Source organism: Chamaea fasciata, unplaced genomic scaffold (genome assembly GCF_029207755.1).
Source record: "Chamaea fasciata isolate MVZ Bird 193981 ecotype frontalis unplaced genomic scaffold, bChaFas1.0.hap1 SCAF_517, whole genome shotgun sequence".
Taxonomy (NCBI): Eukaryota; Metazoa; Chordata; class Aves; order Passeriformes; family Sylviidae; genus Chamaea; species Chamaea fasciata.
In genome coordinates this window covers 61,519-71,439 of record NW_027094602.1, presented here as the reverse complement: position 1 = coordinate 71,439, position 9,921 = coordinate 61,519, and the positions used below count along the sequence as shown (strand labels likewise).

The following is a 9,921-nucleotide window of genomic DNA, read 5'->3' as shown; positions in this document are numbered from 1 at the left end:
CCTCGCCGCCCAATCACGTCTGGCAGCGCTGATGATTGACAGCGAAATGATCCAATGGAAAGACAAGGGAGGCGGGGCAGCGCAGCGCTCGGAGGCGGCGTGGGCGAACACGCTTTATTGCCATGGCGGAGTGGCCGGGGGGGGCTCAAGGAGGTCCCCACGCTCCGAGGGGAGGCTCGGGATGAGCCCCCCGCACCTGAGCGAGGTCCCCATCGCGGGGTTCCCCAATTCCTGAGTGACCTCACGGCCACATTCCTGGGGTTTGTCCCCAAATCCCAGGGTGTCCCCCACTTCGGGGCGCGGGTTGTGTCCACTCAGGAGAGAGCGTCCCCACTCACACGGTGTCCCCCGCTCCTTGTCCCCATCCTGGAGTGTCCCCGGAGAGCGTCCAGCCAGAGCGTCCATCCCTGCTCTCCGTCCGCAGCGTGATCGGTCCCCCCACCCCAAAATTTGGGGCAGAGGATCCATCCCAGGCTCAGGGCTGCATGCGCAGGGCCCCGTCCAGCCTCACCACCTCCCCGTTGATCATGGGGTTCTCGGCCAGCGCCTGCACCAGGTGGGCGTACTCCGCAGGGTCCCCCAGGCGGGACGGGAAAGGCACTTGCTGACCCAAAAAATTCCGGACTTTCTCGGGCAAACCGGCCAGGAGCGGCGTGGAGAACAGCCCTGAGGAACCCCAAAAACACGGCGTGAATCGGGGAACTCCCCCTTCTCCTCGCCCTCCCGGCCAGGTGCTGCCCCTACCTGGGGCGATGGTGACCACGCGGATGCCCAGCGGCGCCAGGTCGCGGGCGATGGGCAGGGTCATGCCCACGATGCCGCCCTTGGAGGCCGAGTAGGCCGCTTGACCCACCTGTGAGGAGGACGTGTGGTCACTTCAGGGTCTCCTGACCACCCCCTTTGGTGGGTCCCCAGGGGTCCCTCACCTGCCCCTCGAAGGCGGCCACGCTGGCGGTGTTGACCACCAGGCCGCGGTGGCCGTCGGCGTCGGGCTTGTTGTGGCTCATCAGCTGCGCGCTGAGGCGGATCACGTTGAAGGTGCCCACCAGGTTCACCTGAGGAGGGGGAGGTGACAGGAGGATTTGGGAAGGGTCTTGTGGGTGCCACCAAACCCTGCTGGTACCCCCAGGTCCTCCTGAGCTGTGCTGGGAACACCCCAAAGTCCCCACATCTCCAGCCACCCCATGGAGCTGGTCACCCCTCGTTCACCCCACTGAGCACAGACAGCCCCACCCCATCGCCCAGGACCCCCCCAAGCCCCCCACTCACGTTGATGACCCTCTGGAAGTCCTCCAGGTCGTGCACTTTGTCCTTCTTGCTGTTGTAGGTCTTGACGGCGATGCCGATGCCGGCGCAGTTCACGGCCAGGTCCAGGCGGCCAAATTGCTTCTGGGCCACGGCCAGAGCTGCCTCCACCTCCTTGGGAGAGGTCACCTGGGGGCGAGGGGCCACCAAAGGGGGGGGATTGTCACCACCGGGGTCGTGTTGGGACGTGGCTGGTGGAGTTAAGGTGGGATGGGCAGCACTGGGGTCACGGTGGATGTCACCGGGTGGGGGTCACCAGGGTGGTCAAGGCAGCCCCCACCTCCTCAGCTGGGGTCAGCTGGGGTCACCTGGGGTCAGCTGGGGACAGGGGGGGGCTGTGGTGAGGGGGGATGTCACCGGAAAGGTCAAGGTGGGATGTCACCAGCAAGGTCAAGGTGACCCCAGCTCCTCAGTCAAGGTCACGCTGACCCCAGTTTGAGGGGGGAGGATTGACAGTGGGGCCAAGGTGGTGCCCACGCTGGTGGGGTCAAGGGGGGGTGGTCCACATCAAGGTGGGATGCCACCTGAGGGGGTCAAAGGTCACCTGCGGGGTGAAGGTGGCCCCATGCTGAGGTGGGATGTCACCGGGGGGTCAAGGTGGCCCCGGGCTGAGGTGGGATGTCACCAGGGGGGTCAAGGTGGCCCCGGGCTGAGGTGGGATGTCACCAGGGGGGTTAAGGTGGCCCCGTGCTGAGGTGGGATATCACCAGCGGGGTTAAGGTGGCCCCGTGCTGAGGTGGGATGTCACCAGGGGGGTTAAGGTGGCCCCGTGCTGAGGTGGGATGTCACCGGGGGGTCAAGGTGGCCCCGTGCTGAGGTGGGATGTCACCAGCAGTGCCAAGCAGGCGCAGCCCCGCGGCCCCCCCGGTGCTCACGTCGGCGGGGGCGAAGGCGCAGTGGTCGCCCAGCTCCTGGGCCAGCTGGCCCCCGTGGGACGTGGGCAGGTCCAGCAGCACCACGCGAGCCCCGTGCCGCACCAGCCGCTCCACCGTGGCCCGGCCCAGCCCGGAGCCGCCGCCGGTCACCAGCGCCACCAGGTCCTGGGAAAGGGGGGGGGACAGGGAGAGGGGTCAGCGGGGACCCCCGCACACATCCCCGGGGTTCGGGGGGGGGGTTGGGGGGGCCGGTACCTTCACGCTGCGAATCGCCGCCATCGCCGCCGTCCGGCCAATCCTGCGGGGGGCGGCACCGGGGAGGGGAGGGACCGGGGGAGGGACCGGGGGAGGAGCGGGGGGGGGATACCGAAGGGAGGGACCGGGGAGGGACCAGGGGGACACCGGGGAATGACCGGGGGTTGGGCCGAGGGAGGGACGGGGGTGGCACCGGCAGGGGCGGGGGACACGAGTGGGGAATCCCGGGGGGACAAGGGGGTTCCCCAGCTCGAGGGAGGGGGGTCAGGGAACACCCCCGGCCCCGGGGGGTGTCCCAGGCATTGAGGGGTGTCCGGAGGGGTCTCATGGGGGGGGGGGAGGGGTCCCGACCTCTTTTTCCTCCTTATCCCCGGCACCGAGGAGCCCAAGAGGCGAAACCTGGAACCCCCAAAGGGACACGATGGAGACACAAGGGGAGGGGGACCAGGACCCCAAAGAAAGGAGACGGGGACAAAACCCTGAGGGGACAAGATCCGGTCCCCCAGGAGGGTGGGATTGAGATTCCCAGGGGGATCATTCCGTAATTCCCCCCGAGGGGTCCGGATTGGGACCCCCCCAGAGGAGAAGATCGCCCAAGGAAGGGGGGGGGGGGTCACGAATTCAGGATTGAGACCTCCCTCCCCCCCGGGGAAGGGGAGCAGGACCCCCGAGGGGACACGGCTGAGCCCCCAAGGTGACGGGGTCAGGTCCCCACGGGGGGGACCCGCTGTCCCCCCCCCCCCGCCTTGTCCCCTTGTCCCTCCCAGCCCGGCCAGCAGCCAGAGGGTATAACGTTACCTCCGACCTTCCCGGGGGGCAGCGCCAGCGCCCGCCGGGCAATCCCCCCCCCCCAAAAATGGAGGAGAAATCACCCAAAATCCCAGGTACAAGGGACAGGAGGTGAATTCTCGGGGGGGGGGGGGTGGGTGGGACACCCAGAGTGACCGCGGGGACATTGACCGGGGGCGGGGGCAGAGGCAGGGACATGGCGGCGACATCGGAGAGGTTGAGAAGGACCCCCCCCCCCCCCCCCCCATCCCACCCGGAAAAAAACACCAAAAATAAACAAATAAAAGTGGGTGCCCCTTTGCACCCCCCGAGTGAGACGGGGATGTAAGCGGGGGGCGGAATTTGGGAATTGGGGGTGGAACACACACACCGCTGAGGGGGGAAAAATCCCCCCCCCCCCCCCCCCCCAACACACCCATCGGGGTACACTGAGCAGAGATTCCCCCCCTCAGGTTATTCTATCCCAACCTGGGGTGCAGGAGGGATTTGGGGGTGCAAAGGCAATTGGGGGGGGGGAGGTCAGAGAGTTGTTACCCCCCCTCCCCCCCTCAAATGCCCTCCCCCCCCCCCCCTCAGCCTCCGTGCCCCAGTTCACCAACTGCCCCAGCATGGTGATCCTGGTGGGGTTACCCGCCCGCGGCAAGACCTACATCTCCAAAAAACTCACCCGCTACCTCAACTGGATCGGCACCCCGACGCGGGGTGAGTGAGTTTTGGGGTGGGGAAATCCCGAAAAATTTGGGGATCCCCCTAAACCTCCCCCCCCCCTCACCCACCACCGGCTCCCTCCGCAGTGTTCAACGTGGGTGAGTACCGGAGGGAAGCCGTGCCCAGGTACAAGAATTACGAGTTTTTCCGCCACGATAACCCCGAGGGGGTGGAAATCCGCAGGTTAGAGGGGGTTTATTTATTTTTTTAATTTTTTTTTGAGGAGGGGGGGCATTTTTTGGGGGGTAGGTTTAGGAGCTCAGAGGTGAGAGAGCTGCACCCCCAAATTCCCCAGGCACTGCGCTCTGACCGCCCTGAAGGACGTCCGCACCTACCTGAGCTCTGAGGAGGGGCAGGTGGCGGTAAGAATTTTTAATTTTTTTCTTTTAAAAATTAAATTAAATCAGTCGTTTTGGAGCAAACGACTTTCCCCCCGAATATTTCGGGTGCGGGGGGTGGGTTCAAATTTCTCCCCCAACACCCCCTTGAAGGTGTTTGATGCCACCAACACGACTCGGGAACGCCGGGATGTGATCCTGCAGTTCGCCAAGGAAAACGGGTACAAGGTACAATATTTGGGGGGGTCAAGAGGTATTTTTGGGGTGTTTATAAATTTGGGGGGGGGGGTGGAAATGCTGCTTGGGGGGGTCTCGAGCACGTTGGGGGCGGGTAAATTGTTTTGGGGGCGCCCACAGGATGGGAGAGGATTGATTTGGGGGTGTCCACACAGGATAGGGGGGGGGTTGATGCTGTTTTGGGGGTGTCCTCGATATGGTTTTGGGGTGTCCACTTTGGGGGTGGTGACACTGATTTTGGGGTGTGACAACATGGGGGGGGAGGGGGTGACACCGATTTGGGGACATCCACAAAATGGGGGAGGGGTGGCACTGACCTGGGGGGAGGCTACAGCACATGGGGGGATGCTTGGAGTGATTTCGGGGGGGTGGCACTGTTTTGGGGTGTCACAGCTTGGGGAGGTGACAGTTTTGGGGGTGTCACAGCACGGGGAGGGGGCAGTAGCACTGATTTTGGGGTGTCACAGCATGGGGAGGTGACAGTTTTGGGGGTGTCAGAGCATAGGGGGGTGGTGGCACTGCTCTGGAGAGTCAGCATGGGGAGGTGACACTGTGGCACTGCTTTGGAGTGTCACAGCATGGGCAGGTGACAGTTTTGGGGGTGTCACACCATGGGGAGGTGGTGGCACTGTTTTGGGGGTGTCACAGCACGGGGGAGCCACCCGTTCCCCCCCCTTTTCCCCCCTCTCCCCCCCCAGGTTCTGTTCGTCGAGTCCATCTGTGACGACCCCGCCATCATAGAGGAGAACATCAAGGTGAGACCCTGGGCCTGGAGGTGACAACAGCGACCTGGTGGTGACAACAGGGGCTGGGGGGGGGGGCGGGTTGGGGAAGCTACGTGTACCCCCCCCAAAAAAGCCGTGCTCCCCCCAATCCTCCAGCAAGTGAAGCTGAGCAGCCCCGACTACAAGGGCCGCGGGCAGGACGAGGCCGTGGCCGATTTCCTCAAGCGCATCGAGTGCTACAAGGCCACCTACGAGCCCCTGGACGACGAGCTGGACAGGTGACCCCCACCCCACGTCCCCCCCCGCACCCCTCCAGGCCTGCCCAGACCGGAGACCCCCCCTCCTTTCCCACCCCCCACACAGCGGGCTGTCCTACATCAAGATCTTCGACGTGGGCGTGCGGTACCTGGCGAACCGCGTGCAGGGCCACGTGCAGAGCCGCATCGTCTATTACCTGATGAACATCCACGTCACGCCCCGCGCCATCTACCTGAGCCGCCACGGCGAGAGCCAGCTCAACCTGCGGGGGCGCATCGGGGGAGACTCGGGGCTGTCCCCCCGTGGGCAGCAGGTGGGGTCAACCTGTGGGGAAACACCTGGGGGGATGCAGGGATGTCCCCAGGTGGGGCCAGAGCCAGCTCAACCTGTGGGGACACAGGGATGTCCCCTCAAGGGTACCAGGTGGGGCTGGCGGGACCAGGTGAGGTGTGGGGCGGGGCTAAAGGAAACCACACCCAGCAGAACCACCCCAGGTGACCATTGGCACGGAGCTAATCTCCCAAACCACACCCAGAAAGGGGCAGGGCTTTAATCACACCCCGATACTCCCCATCCCCTGCTACGGAGTGAGGGCTGCGCCCAGAGGGGCCAGGAAAAGCCACACCCAAGCGGCCAAACCCCTCTCCCAGTACGCCCAGGCGCTGGCCCAGTTCATCCGCAGCCAGAACATCCGCGAGCTGAAGGTGTGGACCAGCCACATGAAACGCACCATCCAGACCGCCGAGGCGCTGGGCGTGCCCTACGAGCAGTGGAAAGCCCTCAACGAGATCGACGCCGTGAGCCGCGCTCCCTTTCTTTATGGGGGAGGAGCGGGGGACCCCCCCCAAACAGCCCCCCGAAACGCCGCCGTCCCCTCACAGGGGGTGTGCGAGGAGATGACCTACGAGGAGATCCAGGAGCGTTACCCCAAGGAGCTGGCGCTGCGCGATCAGGACAAGTATCGCTACCGCTACCCCAAGGGAGAGGTAACCCCCAAAATTCCATGCCCTGGGGGGATATCTGGGGGTGTCAGGGGTTTGGGGACATCCCCTAACGTCCCTTCCTCAGTCCTACGAGGACCTGGTGCAGCGGTTGGAGCCTGTCATCATGGAGCTGGAGCGGCAGGAGAACGTGCTGGTGGTGTGTCACCAGGCTGTCATGCGCTGCCTGCTGGCCTATTTCCTGGACAAGAGCGCCGGTGAGGCCTTGGGGACAGGCAGGGGACAGTTGGGGACAGCCCAGACCTGCTGCTGTGCCCACCTCATGCTCTTAAATCCGTCCCCCAGATGAGCTGCCTTACCTCAAGTGTCCCCTGCACACGGTGCTGAAGTTGACACCTGTGGCCTACGGTGAGTGGGGTGGTGTCCCCTCAAAACAAGGGATTGTTACTCCAGAGTCCCTCCCCAAAATGGGGACAATATCCCCCCAAAAAGGGGAGAGTCCCTCCCCAAAACAAGAACAATATCCCCCCGAAAAGGGGACTGTTACTCCAGAGTCCCTCCCCAAAACAGGGACAACATCCCCCCAAAAATAGAGACTGTTCCCCCTTGTATCCTTCCCCAAAATGGGGACAAAACCCCCCTCAAAAAGGGACTGTTCCCCGTGTCCCACCCCAAAATGGGGACAATCCCCCCCCAAATGGGGACAACCCCCCCCCGAGCCCCCCCAAGCTGCAGCCAGGTCCCTTCTTCCCCTGGAACCAGGCTGTGAGGTCGAGTCCATCTTCCTCAACATCGAGGCAGTGAACACCCACCGAGCACGACCCCAGGTGAAGACCCCCATCCCCAACCCCACCCCAAAAAGAGGGTGCAGATCTCATTAAACCCCCCCACCCCCATAAACTGAGGGGGGGTGTGTGTGTGTTAAATTTTGGGGGGGGGAAGACTCCCCAAAACCCCACATCTTCACCCCGCAGAACGTCGACATCAACCGCACCGCAGCCGACGCCCTCAACACCGTCCCCGAGCATTTCTGAGGGGTCCCCTGGGGACAAGGGGAGACCCTCCCACCCCCCAAATTAAACCTTGTACAACCAAGCACTGAGCATGAAGATCGGGGAGGGGGCTGCACAACAACGGGGTGTCTTTATTTTGGGGGGGGGGGGGGTGGTCAGCGGGTGGCCTCGGCCTCGCTGTACTGGCTTGACCAGAATGTGGGGTCCTTGCCTTGTATCTGAGCGGGAGAAAAACGGGTGAGGGGGCATCAAATGGAGCCCTGGAGTCTCCCCAAAAATGCAAAGATGCTCCCCCCCCCAACCCGGGCTCACCTTGGCCACGGCGTTCAGCACATCTTTCTTGGAGATCTCCTTTTCTGACCGTGGCCCCCACTGGTATTTGAATTCCTGGGGGTCTGTCAGGGGGATGGGGGTGATCTCCAGGTACCTGCAGAGGGATGGGTGGTGACCTCTCGCCCTGCAGGTTTTGGGGTGCGCAGGGGGGGTGTCCAGCGTTCCCCCAGCCCCACAAGGGACCCCTCAGGCTGTGGGGTGTGGGGGCTGCAGGCTTTGCTCTGCGGTGTGGTATAAACAGCCCGGCCAAGGCTGGCGCCGAGGCTGCTCTGGGCACACCGGGAGGGGTGGGGGACTCCCTGCACCCCAAATCCCAAATCCTGCACTCCAAACCCCGCACCCCAAATCCCACACCCCAAATCCTGCACTCCAAACTCCGCACCCCAAACCTCACACGCCAAACCCCACACTCCAAATGCCACATCCCAAACCCCACACCCCAAACCTCACACCCCAAACCCCCACACTTCAAACTTCGGACCCCAAATCCTGCCCCTAAAATCCCACACCCCAAACTCTACACCCCGCACCCCACACCCCAAATCCCACACTTCAAACCTGCACCCCAAACCCCACACTCCAAACCTTGGACCCCAAACCCCACACCCCAAACCCTGCACCCCAAACCCCCCCCACCCCACACCCCAAACCCCACCAGGACCCTCTGACTCACTTCTGCCGCACAAACTCCTCCGTCACCAGCTTCCGAACGTCCCCGAACACCTGGTGCTGCTTCCTGAGGACGGGGGTTAGTGAGGGGTGGCACTGAGCAGCCCCATCCCACCCCACACTCCGCGTGTGTCCCCCCCATATCCTACCCGGGGTACACACGGAGCAGGTGCAGGAACTCCCACAAAGCACCTGGAAAAGGGGGTGTCAGTCAGTGAGGTGCAAAGTGAGGTACAGGGGGGTTGGGGGGAAGACTCACTGTCTTTGACTGAGTTGCCCTTCATGAAGATGAAGCTGAGGATGATTAAGAGGAGCCCCATCTTCTCCTTCTCCTCGTCCCTGCGGCAGACACTGGTGTGTCACCCATGTGGGCGAGGTGGGGGAGGACACGCAGATGGGGTTCCCCCCCGCCTCAAACCACCCAGGAATCCCCCAGCAGCAGCCCCTCACCTGCACAGGTACTTGCCCTCAGCGCGGGGCAGGTTATTGATGAGGATGTAGGTGTGGCGTTTGGAGTCGATCTCCACCAGCTGCAGCCCGAACACCTGCGGGAGGACGAGGGGTAATCCACGGGGCTTTTTTCCCCCAAAAGCCTCCCCTCTTCCCCTACCGCGATCCCCACACCTCCTGCAGGGTCTTGCCCGCCTTGTTGACGATTTCCGAGTAGGCGTCCCTGTATTCCCGGATTACGTTCTTCAGCATGTCTACAAGAAACAGGGAACCGCTAAAGGAGCGTGGAGCTCTGAGCTCCCCACGGCCAGCAAGGATTTAGGGGTCTAAACGCCGTGGAAAAGGGGCTCACCCTAAACGTACCTGCTCTCTTGATAGGGATCTTCTTCTGGTCCTTCACAAGCAGGAACTGAACCAGCTCACTCACCTGTGGGGGAATTAGCAGGGAAGGCCAAGAGCGGGCTGATAACAGAAGGATGCAGACACGGGACTCCAGGAGCGGGAGGAGAGGGGATCACCGCAATCCACCTTCTGGTTCACCTGGTCCTGGGAGCGCCGCTCCGTCTGGGTCGGGATGAAATCATCCTCCCCATCGGTCATCTGAGCGGAAAGGACGGGAAGTGCGGGAAGTTAATGCTGGGGAAGGGACTAAAACAGAGGAGAGGAGAATGGAAGGGGCCAGGCGGGAAGGGAAGAATAAATGAGTGGAGAAAGAGGAGGGGGCAGCCTCTCACCTGAGAAGAGCCGAATCCCTTGCTGCGCTTCCGCTGGGACATTTCTCACTCCAGTTCTGAGAGGAAAACAAGCACCGGGCGGGCTAAAACCGCGACGAGAGCACCCCTAAGGGCCGTCCCCCGCGTCCCACCCTCAGCAGGGCCGCAGAGACCCCTGCAAGGCCCGGCCAACGACCCGGCGCAGACATGAACCGTCACCGACCGCGCTCCGCCCGCGACTGCGCCGGCCCCGCCCACACCCACCGGCCCTACTCACGCCAGTTCCGCTTCCTATTGGCCCAGCTCGGCGTC

The 9,921-nt window shown here is 63.4% G+C and overlaps 3 protein-coding genes across 9 annotated transcripts; 1 reads left to right on the top strand and 2 right to left on the bottom strand.

The window, feature by feature from the left end:
• Positions 1-70: 70 nt before the first annotated feature.
• Positions 71-2,500, bottom strand: LOC136305614 (3-hydroxyacyl-CoA dehydrogenase type-2-like). Its single transcript, XM_066208905.1, has 6 exons — positions 2,436-2,500; positions 2,181-2,345; positions 1,270-1,434; positions 927-1,055; positions 745-853; positions 71-666 (listed from the first exon to the last, which is right to left on the bottom strand). The coding sequence occupies exons 1-6, from the start codon at positions 2,457-2,459 to the stop codon at positions 476-478; spliced, it is 783 nt and encodes a 260-aa protein (XP_066065002.1). The 5' UTR covers positions 2,460-2,500; the 3' UTR covers positions 71-475.
• A 716-nt stretch (positions 2,501-3,216) lies between these two features.
• LOC136305616 (6-phosphofructo-2-kinase/fructose-2,6-bisphosphatase) lies at positions 3,217-7,518 on the top strand. 3 transcript variants are annotated; one of them, XM_066208908.1, is made up of 14 exons: positions 3,217-3,319; positions 3,801-3,926; positions 4,019-4,115; positions 4,228-4,294; positions 4,424-4,498; positions 5,206-5,262; positions 5,389-5,510; positions 5,596-5,803; positions 6,141-6,287; positions 6,372-6,476; positions 6,559-6,688; positions 6,777-6,839; positions 7,194-7,258; positions 7,374-7,518. In XM_066208908.1, exons 1-14 carry the CDS (start codon positions 3,292-3,294, stop codon positions 7,509-7,511), a joined length of 1,428 nt encoding a protein of 475 aa, XP_066065005.1. In that variant the 5' UTR covers positions 3,217-3,291; the 3' UTR covers positions 7,512-7,518. The 3 variants fall into 3 exon arrangements, with proteins under 3 accessions (XP_066065005.1, XP_066065006.1, XP_066065004.1); XM_066208909.1 differs by having other exon boundaries at positions 7,406-7,493; XM_066208907.1 differs by having other exon boundaries at positions 4,228-4,498; positions 7,406-7,493.
• LOC136305617 (non-structural maintenance of chromosomes element 3 homolog) lies at positions 7,507-9,869 on the bottom strand. 5 transcript variants are annotated; one of them, XM_066208912.1, is made up of 10 exons: positions 9,823-9,869; positions 9,631-9,686; positions 9,425-9,496; positions 9,260-9,323; positions 9,071-9,150; positions 8,897-8,991; positions 8,596-8,785; positions 8,451-8,513; positions 7,757-7,871; positions 7,507-7,662 (listed from the first exon to the last, which is right to left on the bottom strand). In XM_066208912.1, exons 2-10 carry the CDS (start codon positions 9,670-9,672, stop codon positions 7,508-7,510), a joined length of 876 nt encoding a protein of 291 aa, XP_066065009.1. In that variant the 5' UTR covers positions 9,673-9,686; positions 9,823-9,869; the 3' UTR covers position 7,507. The 5 variants fall into 5 exon arrangements, with proteins under 5 accessions (XP_066065009.1, XP_066065011.1, XP_066065008.1 ...); XM_066208914.1 differs by lacking the exon at positions 9,260-9,323 and adding an exon at positions 9,324-9,358 and having other exon boundaries at positions 9,437-9,496; positions 9,823-9,855; XM_066208915.1 differs by lacking the exon at positions 9,823-9,869 and having other exon boundaries at positions 7,543-7,662; positions 8,596-8,638; positions 8,706-8,785; positions 9,631-9,816.
• Positions 9,870-9,921: the final 52 nt, after the last annotated feature.